Source organism: Mesoplodon bidens (assembly GCF_964165515.1).
Source record: "Mesoplodon bidens genome assembly, chromosome: 16".
NCBI classification, from domain to species: domain Eukaryota; kingdom Metazoa; phylum Chordata; class Mammalia; order Artiodactyla; family Ziphiidae; genus Mesoplodon; species Mesoplodon bidens.
In genome coordinates, this window is record NC_138173.1 from 69672002 (window position 1) to 69687202 (window position 15201).

General features: G+C 39.4%; 1 protein-coding gene across 2 annotated transcripts in view; it reads right to left on the reverse strand.

Moving 5' to 3' along the window:
* The window catches only part of DNAAF11 (dynein axonemal assembly factor 11), a 72371-nt gene that overhangs the window by 24364 nt on the left and 32806 nt on the right, over window positions 1–15201 (reverse strand). For both annotated transcript variants that reach the window (XM_081258624.1, XM_081258623.1), the window contains 5 exons: window positions 12282–12473; window positions 10714–10791; window positions 7633–7698; window positions 4033–4102; window positions 3186–3281 (listed from right to left, as the gene is read on the reverse strand). In XM_081258624.1, coding sequence (XP_081114750.1) covers window positions 3186–3281; window positions 4033–4102; window positions 7633–7698; window positions 10714–10791; window positions 12282–12473 — 502 coding nt within the window. The remainder of the gene's footprint in view (window positions 1–3185; window positions 3282–4032; window positions 4103–7632; window positions 7699–10713; window positions 10792–12281; window positions 12474–15201) is intronic.

Consider the following 15201-nt stretch of genomic DNA (forward strand, 5'->3'; position numbering starts at 1 on the left):
AATGGGAGTGTTTCCTTAATTTCTCTTTCAGATTCTTCACCATTAGTGTATAGGAATGCAAGAGATTTCTGTGCATTAATTTTGTATCCTGCTACTTTACCAAATTCATTGATTAGCTCTAGTAGTTTTCTGGTAGCATCTTTAGGATTCTCTATGTATAGCACCACATCATCTGCAAACGGTGACAGTTTTACTTTGTCTTTTCTGATTTGGATTCCTTTTATTTCTTTTTCTTCTCTGTTTGCTGTGGCTAAAACTTCCAAAACTACGTTGAATAATAGTGGCGAGAGTGGGCAACGTTGTCTTCTTCCTGATCTTAGAGGAAATTTTTTCAGTTTTTCACTATTGAGAATGATGTTGGCTGTGGGTTTGTCATATATGGCCTTTATTATGTTGAGGTAAGTTCCCTCTATGCCTACTTTCTGGAGGGTTTTTATCATAAATGGGTGTTGAATTTTGTCAAAAGCTTTTTCTGCATGTATTAAGGTGATCATATGGTTTTTATCCTTCAATTTGTTAATATGGTTTATCACATTGATTGATTTGCATATATTGAAGAATCCTTGCATTCCTGGGATAAACCCCACTTGATCATGATGTATGATCCTTTTAATGTGCTGTTGGATTCTGTTTGCTAGTATTTTCTTGAGGATTTTTGCATCTATGTTCATCAGTGATATTGGCCTGTAGTTTTCTTTCTTTGTGACATCTTTGTCTGGTTTTGGTATCAGGGGGATGGTGGCCTCGTAGAATGAGTTTGGGAGTGTTCCTCCCTCTGCTATATTTTGGAAGAGTTTGAGAAGGATAGGTGTTAGCTCTTCCCTAAATGTTTGATAGAATTCGCCTGTGAAGCCATCTGGTCCTGGGCTTTTGTTTGTTGGAAGATTTTTAATCACAGTTTCAATTTCAGTGCTTGTGATTGGTCTGTTTATATTTTCTATTGCTTCCTGGTTCAGTCTCGGAAGGTTGTGCTTTTCTAAGAATTTGTCCATTTCTTCCAGGTTGTCCACTTTATTGGCATATAGTTGCTTGTAGTAATCTCTCATGATCCTTTGTATTTCTGCAGTGTCAGTTGTTACTTCTCCGTTTTCATTTCAAATTCTATTGATTTGAGTCTTTTCCCTTTTTTTCTTGATGAGTCTGTCTAATGGTTTATCAATTTTGCTTATCTTCTCAAAGAACAACCTTTTAGTTTTAGTTATCTTTGCTATCATTTCCTTCATTTGTTTTTCATTTATTTCTGATCTGATCTTTATGATTTCTTTCCTTCTGCTAACTTTGGGGTTGTTTTGTTCTTCTTTCTCTAATTGCTTTAGGTGCAAGGTTACGTTGTTTATTTGAGATGTTTCTTGTTTCTTGAGGTAGGATTGTATTGCTATAAACTTCCATCTTAGAACTGCTTTTGCTGCATCCCATAGGTTTTGGGTTGTCGTGTTTTCCTTGTCATTTGTTTCTAGGTATTTTTTGATTTCCTTTTTGATTTCTTCAGCAATCTCTTGGTTATTTAGTAGTGTATTGTTTAGCTTCCCTGTGTTTGTATTTTTTACAGTTTTTTCCTGTAATTGATATCTAGTCTTATAGTGTTGTGGTCGGAAAAGCCACTTGATATGATTTCAATTTTCTTAACTTTACCAAGGCTTGATTTGTGACCAAAGATATGATCTATCCTGGAGAATTTTCCATGAGCACTTGAGAAGAAAGTGCATTCTGTTGTTTGTGGATGGAATGTCCTATAAATATCAATTAAGTCCATCGTTTTTAATGTGTCATTTAAAGCTTGTGTTTCTTTATTTATTTTCATTTTGGATGATCTGTCCATTGGTGAAAGTGGGATGCTAAAGTCCCCTATTATTATTGTGTTACTGTTGATTTCCCCTTTTATGGCTCTGTGCTGTATACAGATTCACTTGCATTATTTTTCAGATTCTACCTATAAGTGATACCTTATAGCATTGTCTTTCTCTGTCTGACTTACTAAGCATAAGAGGGAGGGAGAGGGACAAATTAGGAGGATGTGATTAACAGATAAAAATTACTATCCATAAAATAGATAAGCAGCAGGGATTTACTACAAAACACAGAGAATTATATTCGTTATCTTATAATAACCTCCACTGGAATGTAATCTGCAAAAAAACCCAAAAAACAAAAAACAGATCACTTTGCTGTATACCTGAAACTAGCGCACTATTGTAAATCAACTATACTTCAATTAAAAAAAACGGAAAAAAATACATATACAACACTTCTCCTCCCAAATAAAAGACAAAAAAGAGTTTTAGTTTAAGATACTATCTTGGGCTTCCCTGGTGGTGCAGTGGTTGAGAATCTGCCTGCTAATGCAGGAGACATGGGTTTGAGCCCTGGTCTGGGAGGATCCTACATGCCGCGGAGCAACTAGGCCCATGAGCCACAACTACTGAGCCTGAGCATCTGTAGCCTGTGCTCCGCAGGAAGAGAGGCTGTGATAGTGAGAGGCCCGCGCACTGCGATGAAGAGTGGCCCCCACTTGCCACAAGTAGAGAAAGCCCTCACACAGAAATGAAGACCCAACATAGCAAAAATAAATAAATTAATTAATAAACTCCTATCCCCAACATCTTCTTTAAAAAAAAAAAAACTATCTAGTCCATATCATAAAAATAATACAAAGAGCGACAATGATGGCATCAATATTCATTGAGTGCTCACTATGCTGTGAATTTTATGTGTATTATCTTTCTTAAAAGCGATAATAGGAAAAAGAGGCCCAGAACCAGGTTAATAACTTGCCCAAAGTCAGGAATCTAGTAAGCTCAATATTTGGAATTCAATCACACTTTTTTTAAGAGACCCAAGGCCTACTACATCTCCTTTCAAAGTTATTGGTAAGGAAAGTACTGATTACCATGGGCCGGGCATGCTCATGGTGCCTGCGATCTATGCACCCCTCCTCCACACTCTGGTCTGCCAGGTAGGAAGGCTGAGAGGCGAGAACTGCAGGTACGAGGAGTTACAACAGTCACAGCGCCCTTGTCCCTGCTCTCCCTTCTCACAGGCCTTTTTTCTCCTACCTGAGCTGGTGCAAGTACATTTTCTGGCTCTGTCAGCCAAAAAGAACTTGATCACAAGTCATCAGGAGCCCTAGTAGGCCATGTTCCTCTAGGAACTTGAGACTTGAGCTTGATCCAAATGAGGCTACCTACCTTGGGCATGTAGACCACCAGATGCCCTGTTGTCTGAGCTCTTTTAGCAGAGCTGCTATCAGGTTTGACTTCTGCAGGAAGGGCAAGCTGAAATGGCTGAAAGCAAACAGGAAATGTGGAGAGTGAGTGCATATTACACGAGGGGGTTGCTTTAAGAGGTGTTTTCATTACAAATTTAAGATTCACCATTTATTTTAAAAATCTGCTTAGGCTTATTAGGAAAAAAGTAAAATATGGGCAATGCTTGGTATGCATGAACTATTTTATGAATTTTAATTAATTGTCTGAGGAACAGTTAGTCACAAATCGTGACTGGTCCATTTATGAGAACATGGCTGATAAAGGATCTATAGATAAAACTTCTTGTCTTAAAACATCAACATATTTCCATTTTAATGTTCCATTTCAAGCTAACTGATATGAATGCTCAGAATCAGCAAAAAATATTATTTCAAAAGTGATAAAGTTACAGTTGCTGTGAGTGAAATCATTGACAATTTTAAATGGGTATATTATTTAAATGGGTATATTATTTTAAATGGGTACATTATTTAAATATAATTTCAAGCATAGGCTACCCATACATGACCATCTTATCAACTCTGAAAAAAGTACTAACAAAACAGACACAGGTTAAAAATACAAATTTTATCAAGGTACATAATGGTCAGCAACCATTCCCGCTGCACACCACTCCCATCGTTTAAAACCGTGTGTCTAAAAAAACAGCACTCTGACTGGGTTTCTCTTTTTCTATTTTAAAATTACTTGAATCTGTTTTGAGGCAAGCTAGTTTGATTCAAGGTTGAGCTTCTGAAACGGGAACAGCCTATAGGGTTACACTTACCTTTCCTTTGACCATCACTCGCACATAAGTTGGCTGTACATCAACATCGATTAAAGAGGTGTCCATATACCTTCAAAATTCAACAACCGAGTCTTATAATTTTCAAAACCATTTAAAGAAGTGTAAATACAAAGTCCCACTTAAGGGACCATTTTAAGTGAAGAAAGTTTACAATTTCCATGCTAAACAGGTCTTAGAATATTCATCTTAAATTAATGCCCAGACCGCCGGAAATTCAATATATCAGCAATTTCATTTTTAGACCCACAAGTACACTTGGCATTGATTGCCCCTTACCCCAAAATATCTGCGGCCTGAAACGCCAGAGGTTTGCAGAAAATGGCTTGCCATGCTCCTTCATGAATATTTTATTTTAAGCCCCTAATGCTGACTTGAATAGCCAGGAATGCTGAATCCACTAAGCTCCTGTGTCCTTAGGGCTCTCGATTCCCTGCAGCTGTTATGCAGCTGCCCCATCCTACCTCTCCTGGAAGACTGTCCCCGCATGCACATCCTGCCCAGCAAGTCCAGCCCTCTCCCTCTATGGCAGTGACCTCAGAATTGGGGGCAATTGTTCTCCTATACTCCACGAGCAGAGGAAAGGTTTAGATTCCACATCACTCGTTAAAATAAGAAGTTTGGCCAAATGATTGTTTTTATACATGTTAAAATATTTGAAAATGCAGCGATGATTCAAAAATCACAAACATTATGGCAGGTAGGACGATACAGGGGTGACAGGCTCAGGTTTTGGCCACACAGGCTTGTGAGGACTGACTGCACCTTCCCCTTCCTGCTTTATTACCCTGGACCACCTTCCTTAACCTTTCTAAGCCTCTGTCTCCTCACCTGTAAAATGAGGATACAAATAGTGCCTATGCCCTAAGATTGCTAAGAAGACACGTGCACCATGCCTAGTACATAGTGGTAATAAAGCATTGTTACAATTATTGAAAAATTAAAATAATAAAAAGTAGAGTCAAGTTTTCCTACAACTTCATGTTTATTATCTACCACGTTAACTATGGATTACAGATTCTTTTTTTTTTTTTTTTTGGCATTATGCGGGCCTCTCACTGTTGTGGCCTCTCCCCGTTGCGGAGCACAGGCTCAGCGGCCATGGCTCACGGGCCCAGCCGCTCCGCGGAATGTGGGATCTTCCCAGACCAGGGCACGAACCCACGTCCCCTGCATCGGCAGGTGGACTCTCAACCACTGTGCCACCAGGGAAGCCCCAGATTCTTTTTTGTGCTTAGGGCCACCTAAAGTTCCTCTGCCCTGACCTACAAGGGTTTTGCATGTGCTGTTCTCCTCTGCCTAAAATAATCTTCTACCAGTCCTTTGCAGAGCTCGCTACATCTTACCCTTCAATTTTCAGTGCTCACGTCCCTGGCTTTCCCTTTTTCTCCAGCCACCCCCTACACCGCCAACCACCAGACTACACACACCATTGTTCTCCATCCCTGAACTCTGTCCTTTTCCTGTACGGCACTCTTCTCCCTTTGTAATGACCTATTAGATGCCTGCCTATGTATTGTCTGCCATCCCCACTGGGCCGTAAACCCAGGAGAGCAGGGACTGTATTCAGAACAGGCTGGTTACAGTCTCCCAGTACATGGCATGTAGTAGGCATTCTACAGCTATTGGAGGAATAGAAGCAGGAAGCATACATGAATGAATGAACTTTCATGCATACATCCATGTGCCAATGAAGATAACAAGGAATTTTAGTGTAATAGTTTGGACAGAATCATGCGAATGGAAGGATTTTTCTACTTAGACAGGAGAAATGTCACCAGTCCTTGAAAAGGTACATGCACGGGGAAATGAGGAAAGTTTTCATCTGAGGATTAATGTTGAGTAGCTAATCGAGCTAAAAGGAGAAAGAGGTACACATTCACTGAACTCCAGGAATAAGGTCTAAAAATGGAAAGGACTTAAAAGGATGAAAAAGGGAACGTTTAACTGAAAAACAGCAGAAAGGGAAGCTCGGGAGTTGGAGGAACAGAGAACATGCAGTCAGCTGGAGGAGGGCTGGAATGGAAGGCAGCCCTTCTTAAAGGTAGGTGACCTGGCAGCAAGTGGGCAGAAGGACTGTTGGAGGCGTGGGAGATGCAGCTGAGTGTGATAAGGAAGGGCTGCACTGAGAGCCGGCCCCCATTCACACCGGCCAAAGATGGACACACCCCAAGTGCCCGTCAATGGGTGAATGGATAAACAAAGAGGTGGTCTCTCCATTCAATGGAATATTGTTCAGCCACGAATATGCTACAACATGGATGAACCCTGAAGACATTATACTGAGTGAAAGAAGCCAGACACAAAGGCCAGATATGATTCCATTTATATGAAATATCCAGAATGGGTAAACCTATGGAGACAGAAAGCAGATGAGTGATTGCCAGGGGAAGGGGGGAAATGAAGAGTGACTGCTTAAGGGGTATGGGGTTTCCCTATGTGTGAGAAAATTTCCTGGAAGCAGATAGTGGTAATGGTGTCACAACATTGTGAATTTACTGAATGCCACTGAGTTGTACAATGGAAAGGGTTGAAATGGTGAATTTTAAGTTATGTGTATTCTATCACAATTAAAGAAACCGAAGTTGGACCTAAGACTGAGGGTTCACATTCTGGCTTCTCCAATTACCATGTTTACTTTCACAAGACTCACCCCCCTTGGGTAGTTCCAGGATAACAATCTCTCCCACGCCACTGGGTTACTGAGAAATTAAATGAGATAGAGCATGTAATAAAATCCCTCAAAAATAGAAATGCCTTTACTACAACTCATGAATGTAAATGTTCATTGATTCCATCATCAGTAATCATTCATTCATTCATTCATCCATTTACTCCTGTACTTACTGAGCTCCTAATGGGTGTCAGGCACTGTTTTAGGTGTTAGAGACATAAAGAGGTAGGAACAAACAAAACAAAGTTTCTGCCTCAACTACACATTTTTCAAAGTACAGGTAAATTGAGAGTTTGTCAGGTAGAAATAAAGCAGGGAGAGGTGGAAGGACGTGCTGAGGCAGGGTTGGTACTGGTCTATACTGGATGGTGAGGCAGAGAGGCCTCTATAATAAAGTGACATCTGAACAGAGGCCTGAAGGGCACAAGGACACCTAGGGTGAGAGCGATACAGGCAGAGGGAGGCACAAGGACAAAAATACTGGGGCGTCAGTGGGTCTGAAAGGGCTGGAGAAGCAGAAAGGTCCTGAACATGGATCCTGAAGTCATCAGCAGGATAGAGGAAGTGAGCCAGGACCTGGAATCTTCAAGGAGGGAGGCAGATGGCCCGGGTGTCTTTAAATGGCTTCAACAAGGAACCGTGGAAGGTGACACAGGCTGATGGTGTGAATGTCACAGCTGTGGACAGTTGTGGATTGGGGGAGAGAAGCTGCCAGGATGTGGGGATGAGGGGTAAGCAAGCAGGGAGTGTGGGGGTGAAACCAGTCAGGATGTTGGACATGGCCTGGGAAGAGGTAGCAGCCGGTGATAAAGAGGCCGCTGTTCATGTTTAAGAACTCAAGGGGCTGTGACTGAGAATGAAAATAGCAAGAAATGCCATGAAATACATGCATAATAAAATGTCTTTACCTATATACAGCCAGGTCCAGGACGATCTGGTTACGCTTTTCATCATCTCTCAAAGAGAAGTCAAGTCTAAGGAATAATCCATTTGGGGGGAAAAAGAGAGGATGTCTTTAGTGATATTTTATAGATAACCCCATCCCAGTATCAAAAGAAAATTTGATAAAAACTATGTCATAATCTTCAACGACAAACTTATTTTGGTAGCTGGTCAATAAAATCTGTTAGTTTAAAAATTTCAACAGAAACCTACAACATATTCATAAATTATTCCTGTTTACATTGTTTCAATATGAGAATCCTGAACTACATAAAAAAAAAAAAAATTAGCATCGGTGCAGAGACAGAGACACCTGGTGGTTAAAGTTTTCTTTTCCATTTCATTCGGGTTTGCTAGAAGCAAACTAAAACACGGAATTATTGATGGGGAATTACATGTTGCATTTGCTTGCCCTTATCCAGCATTCCATTCCTTAAGTTTTAATCAGTCTTGTCTTTTTTCTTCTCCTTTCATTGGTGACCTTTCCCTAGTCCCCGGAAATGCTGAGATGCTGCCCATGATCTATCACTTCCATTTTATAGAAGAAGAAACAGGCTCAGAGAGGCTGACATAGCTGGGAAAGAGGTCATGTGAGCCTTGGAGGCAGGATTTCAAATCTCTAAGTCTTTCAACTGTACCCTGAGATTGAGTCCTAGGTATAACTTCCATACTGTCGATGTACTGTTCAGAATTACTTGGTCAATTTTATTTTGAATATTTCACTTATCATATTATTCTGCAAAGTACAATACCCCAACAATATTAAAGAACGTAAGCTAAATTGTTTGGAGAAGTGTAACATTAGCCCTAGGTTTGGCTGCCAGCAGGATGTCTGCTTGTGGCGGTCACTCTCACTTGCTTTCAGCACTCCTGCCAGGTGGGACCTCTTCAGGTGCTCAAATGACCCATGCATTCTTGAGCTCATCTCTGGGGCTTTTCTATATGCTTTCCCCTCTGCCTTGATTGTTTATTCCCCCATTTTCCAGCCACCAACTTAAACTCTCTCTTCATATATCTCTTGAAAGGTAATTTCAGGGAGGTTTTCTATGGCAGAGACTGATATTCCCCACTGTCTGCTCCCCCTTTATCCATAGTAACAGGGTCCCTGATTTTAATGAGGATTATGGCTCTGCAGAGTAAAGACCACATTCCCCAGCCTCCCTGGCAGCTAGATGAGATCATGTGATTTAATTCTGTAAAGAAAATGTGGTTTGGTGCTTTCCAGGAATTTTCCTTAAGAGAGGGGGTGTGTGCCACTTAACAGGCTATTGCAACCGTCCAGGCAAGAGGAGGCTGACTTCCTCTAAGGTGGTGGCAATGGAGTGAATGAGAAGGGGTGGGATTCTGGTAATTCTGAAGGAAGAGCTCACTGATAACAAGAGGGAGAGAAGAATTAAGGATGAATCCGAGGTTTCGGTCTTGATACCCAGTGGATGCTCACTCCTGAGCTGGAGGACACTGAGGATCTGATGGTAAATGGTTGTGGGGATAGAAGTGAGGATTTCTGCTTTAGCCACGATAAGCCTAGGACACACAGTTTATATCCACATAGGAGAGCAGATAGCTAGGTGCATATACAAGTCTTGAGCTCAGGGAAGAGGTTGGGTCTGGTTGTAAGTAACGGAAGGATAGTGTTAAAATCATGGGATTTGGTGAGATCTCGAAAGAGTGAACGTGGAAAGAGAAGACAGCTGAGGAGTTTGCCCCAGAGCACTTAGGAGACAAGACAGAAAGGATCCAGCAAAGCAGGAGAAGATGAGAAGGTAGTAGGGTCAAAGAATCAGAAGCAAAGGGAAGAACCTGTTTGGAGAAGGAAAGTATGATCAATCTGGGCAAATCTGTTAGGTTAAGTAGATGGCTGAGATTTGAAAAGATGTGACTGAATATAGAAATGATGTGAACATGGAATATAAAAACGATGGGACTGCAGAAGCTTCTGTGGTCTCACTAGGGGCACGCAGAGCCCAGAGGGTCTCCCTCAAGCCCTGCTGTAGCCTGAAGAGAGACAGTCTCCCCACTAGAGTTTTAAGTTCCTTGAAGGCAGAAATCTGTCATATTCACTTCTGTATCCCCAGGGATTAGCATCATGCGTTGTGCTGCATTCATGACTTCTGGATAAAGAAGGGGTGTGTGAGAGAGTGTGTGTGTGTGGGGGGGGTGAGGTGGGGGTGAGATTATGAACTTGATCATGGAAACCACTAGAAATGGGCTAGCATGGGCAAGTCAGACACACCACCTATTACCTACATGGCCTTGGGCAAGTCATTCACCTCTCAGTTCAAGTTTTTGACCTGTGAAGAAGAAATACTGCCTACCACACAAGACTGCTGTGAAGGTGACGTGAATGACACCTAGGAGTGATTTAGGACAGCACCTCTTCTATTGTGGTAACAGCACAGCAAACGAAATGATCAAAGTAAACAGGTTTTGAGTAATGAAGCCAATGAGATTGAGTTCGTAGGCTTTTTGATCTGTGTTTTGACTAGAAAAGGCCTTTTCTGCCTGCTTTCTAGTTTTAAATTTTAAAACAGCTAGATACTACCATACATGAGGATTTCCAGTTGGAATATTCTTCCTCTCTCATCAACTCCATTGAGGTATTTATATCAATTTCTTTCCTTAGCTCTTGAATGCTTTGCAGATGTGTTCCAGAGTATTAAGTAGGTGTATAGGAGATTTATCAGTATCCTCAGACAGTTTGTTCATGGCAGACTTTTAAAAATTAAGAAACACAACAGTAATGCACTTGGAGTTTTCAGGCATAAAACTGCACATGGTTCAAAGTTTCAGGAGACACAGAAATAACTAAGATTTCCATATGCCAAGTTCATGTTTTGGATGCCAAGAAACGAAATATAACATTACACACTTGAAAGCATAATGATGTTCTGCTTTCAAATACACACAAAATGACATTCTTATTAGGCTCATCAAGTTTGTTAAGAGTGGTCAGATATATTCTCTGCAGAGCAAACGTGTCACTGAAACCATCGTATGACCAACACCACACATTCTGCTTCTTCAAGTATCCACTCGGCCTCACTTACTTGGGCTCATTTATATTCAGGGCTCTTCCATTCTCAGAGATCAGCACCCTGGGTGGTTTCACTTTCTTCTTTTTTTCACTTAATATTAGGGGTAGGTGGGAACAAGGGGTGGGAGCGAGAAAAAAATAAACAAAGATAATATAAAAGCAATTAATGTGTGAAACAGTTTAAGAAAAAGTAATCAGGTATTTGTGAATACATCAGCAATTCACTGTGATGAAGTCCATTGCTGGGAACTGACAACCGAGCCAAATTTCTGTGTGATTATATCTATATCTGTAAAGCGAAAATGTGACCAAGACAATTTGCCAGATAATTCGAATGGGGGAGAAAACTCCTTTTCATGAGATAGCCACGAATATTTAAATGAGTCTATTTTATGCATGATTTACTCAGCTAACTGTTAATTCCCCATTTGTGTATACATCTTCTACTTTAGTTAAAATTACAGTTTTTAAAATGCCAAATAGAATCTATTTTATAGAAATAAAAATACCAGTACATAGGATCTACGTAAAAGGATGTCTATCACAGCATTAACTGCAGTGGCAAAACCTTGGAACCATCAAGAATGTCCATCAATGGAGGAATGATTGGATTGACTGTGGTACATTCATGCTATGAAATATTTTGCAGCTATTGAAAAATGTGTTCACTCTTTACCTACTCGTCTAGAAAGTTATAGAAAAGTGTTGATGATGATTTAGTGAGAACAAATACATAAAATATAAGTCCACTTTTGTTTTTAAGAAAAGACCCTCAATCCTACGTTTGCAGAAATCATTTACATGATTGTAGCAGGTGGAGGAAGTTCTGGTAGGATGGACCCAAGCCTGTTAACTCTTATTACCACGAAGGGGCAGAGATAGGAGGAAAATAAATGGAGCAGAGAGGAAAGATTCATGGAATAACATGAAAGAAAATGTAGAACATAAATTCTGTTTATTTAGACATTTACTGAAAATACATAAAAACTTTAAAAATATGGACAAGCTCTAAAAGATCAGATGGACAAATCTGTTTAAATGACAGAACTGCCCGCAATTCTTTGTCTTGGATTTCTGTTGTTCTTTTAATACAGATTTCATGTCATTTAACTTTATTTTATAATGTAAATTTATTCACATTTTTCTGGATCTTAAACTGGGTTCTCAGGTCCAATTAAGTTCATGTTTCCATGAACTACATTATTCTCTGTGACACAGGACAATTAGAGGGCATTCAGAAGAGGAAAACATCTCAGGAACCCATTAGATCGTGTAGACTACAGCACACTGAACAGAATGGCTTGGATAACTAGTATCTGTAAACCAGGCCATGCTCTTATTTGACACATTTAAAGTTGTTAAAAAGCTAAGGACATAGAAACAAAATCCTACCTAAAATGCCACGATTCATGACATTCTAAAGAAGGGTTAGTAGATAACACTTCAACAAAAAGCTGAAATTAGAAAAAGCAAAGTCTGTGTTTGATAGCTAACACAGATTTAACACAGATAATGGGTAAAACAAGGTACAATCATGAAAATATACTCCATCACCCTCAATGATAGGATAAAATGGAATACCTTAATTTTTCTTGGTCTTTCCGTTGTTTTTCCATATGTCTCAGAGTTTCCAATCTAGATTCAGGAGTATACAAAGAGGGCTTATTCCAGAATTCCAGGTCGTCTTCACTGTTGTCTAATTTATTTTTCTTACATTCCCCTTCTTGTATTTCTGGTGCCTGGACGTCATCTTTGCTCTCTTCAGAAGATGGGCTAGAAAAGAACACAGGGCACGTTAAAACCAATAATAACGGATGTCTGAGTTTCATCCTGAATGCTGCCCCTTAAATATCTATATTTTGTGTGTGTGTTATCTTCTTACCTTTGAATGACAAAATGTGTCTGAAAGAGAGCCTATCTGAGCCAAGTTGGAGGAAATTAGTGCCACAGCATTGGGGCAGGCCCACCTCATCTATCACCAGGAATATTGCAGTAATCAGGTTCAAGGGTTCATAGACCTGGCCAATGTGAGTCACCTGGGGAGCTTTATACACAGTACAGATTCCTGGACTCCCACCAGAGTCTCTCCAGTTGATCTGAAGTGGGGTCCAGGACCCTTGCTTTACAATATTTTGCAGGAGGTTCTGATGATCAGACAAACCCAGGGACCACTGGGCCTTAGCAATCGCCCCACTTCCAGTCTTGCACCCTTCAATTCCATCCTCCACCCTGCTCCTAGAGGCATCTTTCTAAAAACTTTAATCGTATTATTTCCAGGCTCTTTAATGATTCTCTACCTCTAAAATTCTCCAGTGGGATACATGAGATCGCCCATGGTATGGCCTCTAGCTACTCCATTTTTCATGGATAACTTTGGATTTTGTAGCTTTATGTGGCAATGGTGCTCTGCTGTCCTTTTTATTCATGGTTTGTGGACTGTCAGAGAATTACATGATGGCTCCATATGGCATCAAATAAGTATTACATGATATTCAACATTCATTCAACATGGATTCAAGTAATATTTATTGAGTGTCTTTCTGTGTGCCAGCCCTAGTCAAGACAGACAGCAACACTACTTACAGGAGACTCTACTCTAGCAGAGAGCAAAGGACATCATTCAGACAGTATACAATTAGGATAGGCTCTCTCCCCTCACCTCTCCCTAGAGTATGCTCTGTTACAAAGCGACATTAAATGAAAAAATCTACAGGAAGCCTTTAGTACCAAGTATGGCAAATAGTAAGTACTCGTTAAATGTTAGATATTGTTATTGTTGTTACTGAAATGAGATGACACAAAATGCTCATTTAGTTGACCTTCAAATAAGATGCTTTTTGAAAGGAGGGACAAAAACTACCAGAATATGAAATTTAAATAGTATAAACGGAACACAGTAAAATCTGCTTAGATACCTTACATATTATAAAATGCAACTAGACAGTTTTATAAGCAAAATAGAGCAAATTACTGAAAACAAACGCTTTGCCACATAGCTATGGTTCTTTACAGTACTGGGAAAAAAATCTATTAAGGGAACCTGTAATATTCTACAATATTTTAGCTAATGGTCACTGAAATAATTGGTTTCATTCTCATTAAAAAATATTTGTTTGGCAAACAAACAAACTCACAGACATAGAAAACAAACTTATGGTTACCAAAGGGGAAAGGTGGGGGGAAGGATAAATTAAAAGTTTGTGAGACAGATACACACTACTATATATAAAATAGATAAACAACAAGGATCTACTATATAGCACAGGGAACTATATTCAACATCTTGTAATAAGCTATAATGGAAAAGAATCTGAAAAAGAATATATATATAACTGAATCACTTTGCTGTACACCTAAAACTAACACAACATTGTAAATCAGCTATACTTCAATAAAAAATTGAAAAAAAAATATGTGGACAAAATGAGTTTGTTCTAGAAATTCAAGGATGGTTTAATATTGAAAAATCTATTAATGTTAATTCAACACAACAACAGGAAAACATGATTATCTCAATAGATGCAGAAAAAGCATTCAATAAAAATCCAGTATCCATGATGATAAAAGCTGTTCATCAACTTGGAATAAAAGAAAACTAACTTAACTCTACCAAAGCCTCACAGGAATCATTATACTTAATGATGAGGAATTGGAAACATTCTTTTAAAAGTCAGGAACAAGATAACAGGTACCCATTCTTACTGCTATTATTCTACCCCGTACTGGAGGCTCAGCAGGCACCATAAAAAATAAAAAGCAGAGGTAGGAGGATTGGAAAAAAATTTTAAGTTGCTGTTTATTAAAAAAAAAGGGGGTTGTCTACATATAAAACACAGGATAATCTACATACTAACTGTTGCATCTTTTTAAAAAGTTCAACAAGATTGCATAATACAGTATCAGTACACAGAAACCATTTATCTCTATATACATCAGAAAGACCCAATTAAAAGCCTATTTTTAAAATCCCATTCTACAAGATACTTAGAAATAAATCTAATAAGAAATGGTATAAAACCTTTATAGAGAAAAATTATAAAAACTTATTGAAGGACTCAGAAGAAGGTCTAAATAAATAGAGCTATTACAAAGTTCAGCAAGGAAAGAATCAATGTCCTGAAGATGTCAACTTTCCCCTTATTAACGTGTAAACTGAATGCAATTTCAATCAAAATTACACTAGGGATCTGCGGGGAATTTGAATGGCAGATTCTAAAATTCTCACAGAAGAGTAAAAAAGAGTCAAGAAGAGCCAAGATAATTTTGAAACACGAAAATATCTCTTACCAAAGATCAAGATTTATAGAAATTGAAACCATGTGGAGGTACTCCCACGGAGGAGTCCAGAGAGCCCAGAAATGGGCCCATGAGTCACGAGAAGAGGGTATATAATACGGGAGGAGGATAGCACTTTAATCAATGGGGCACAAACAAACAAACCTGTGTGGGAAGTGATTAGCACCCTACCCCACACTGCTGTGAAGTTATTCCAGATAGACAG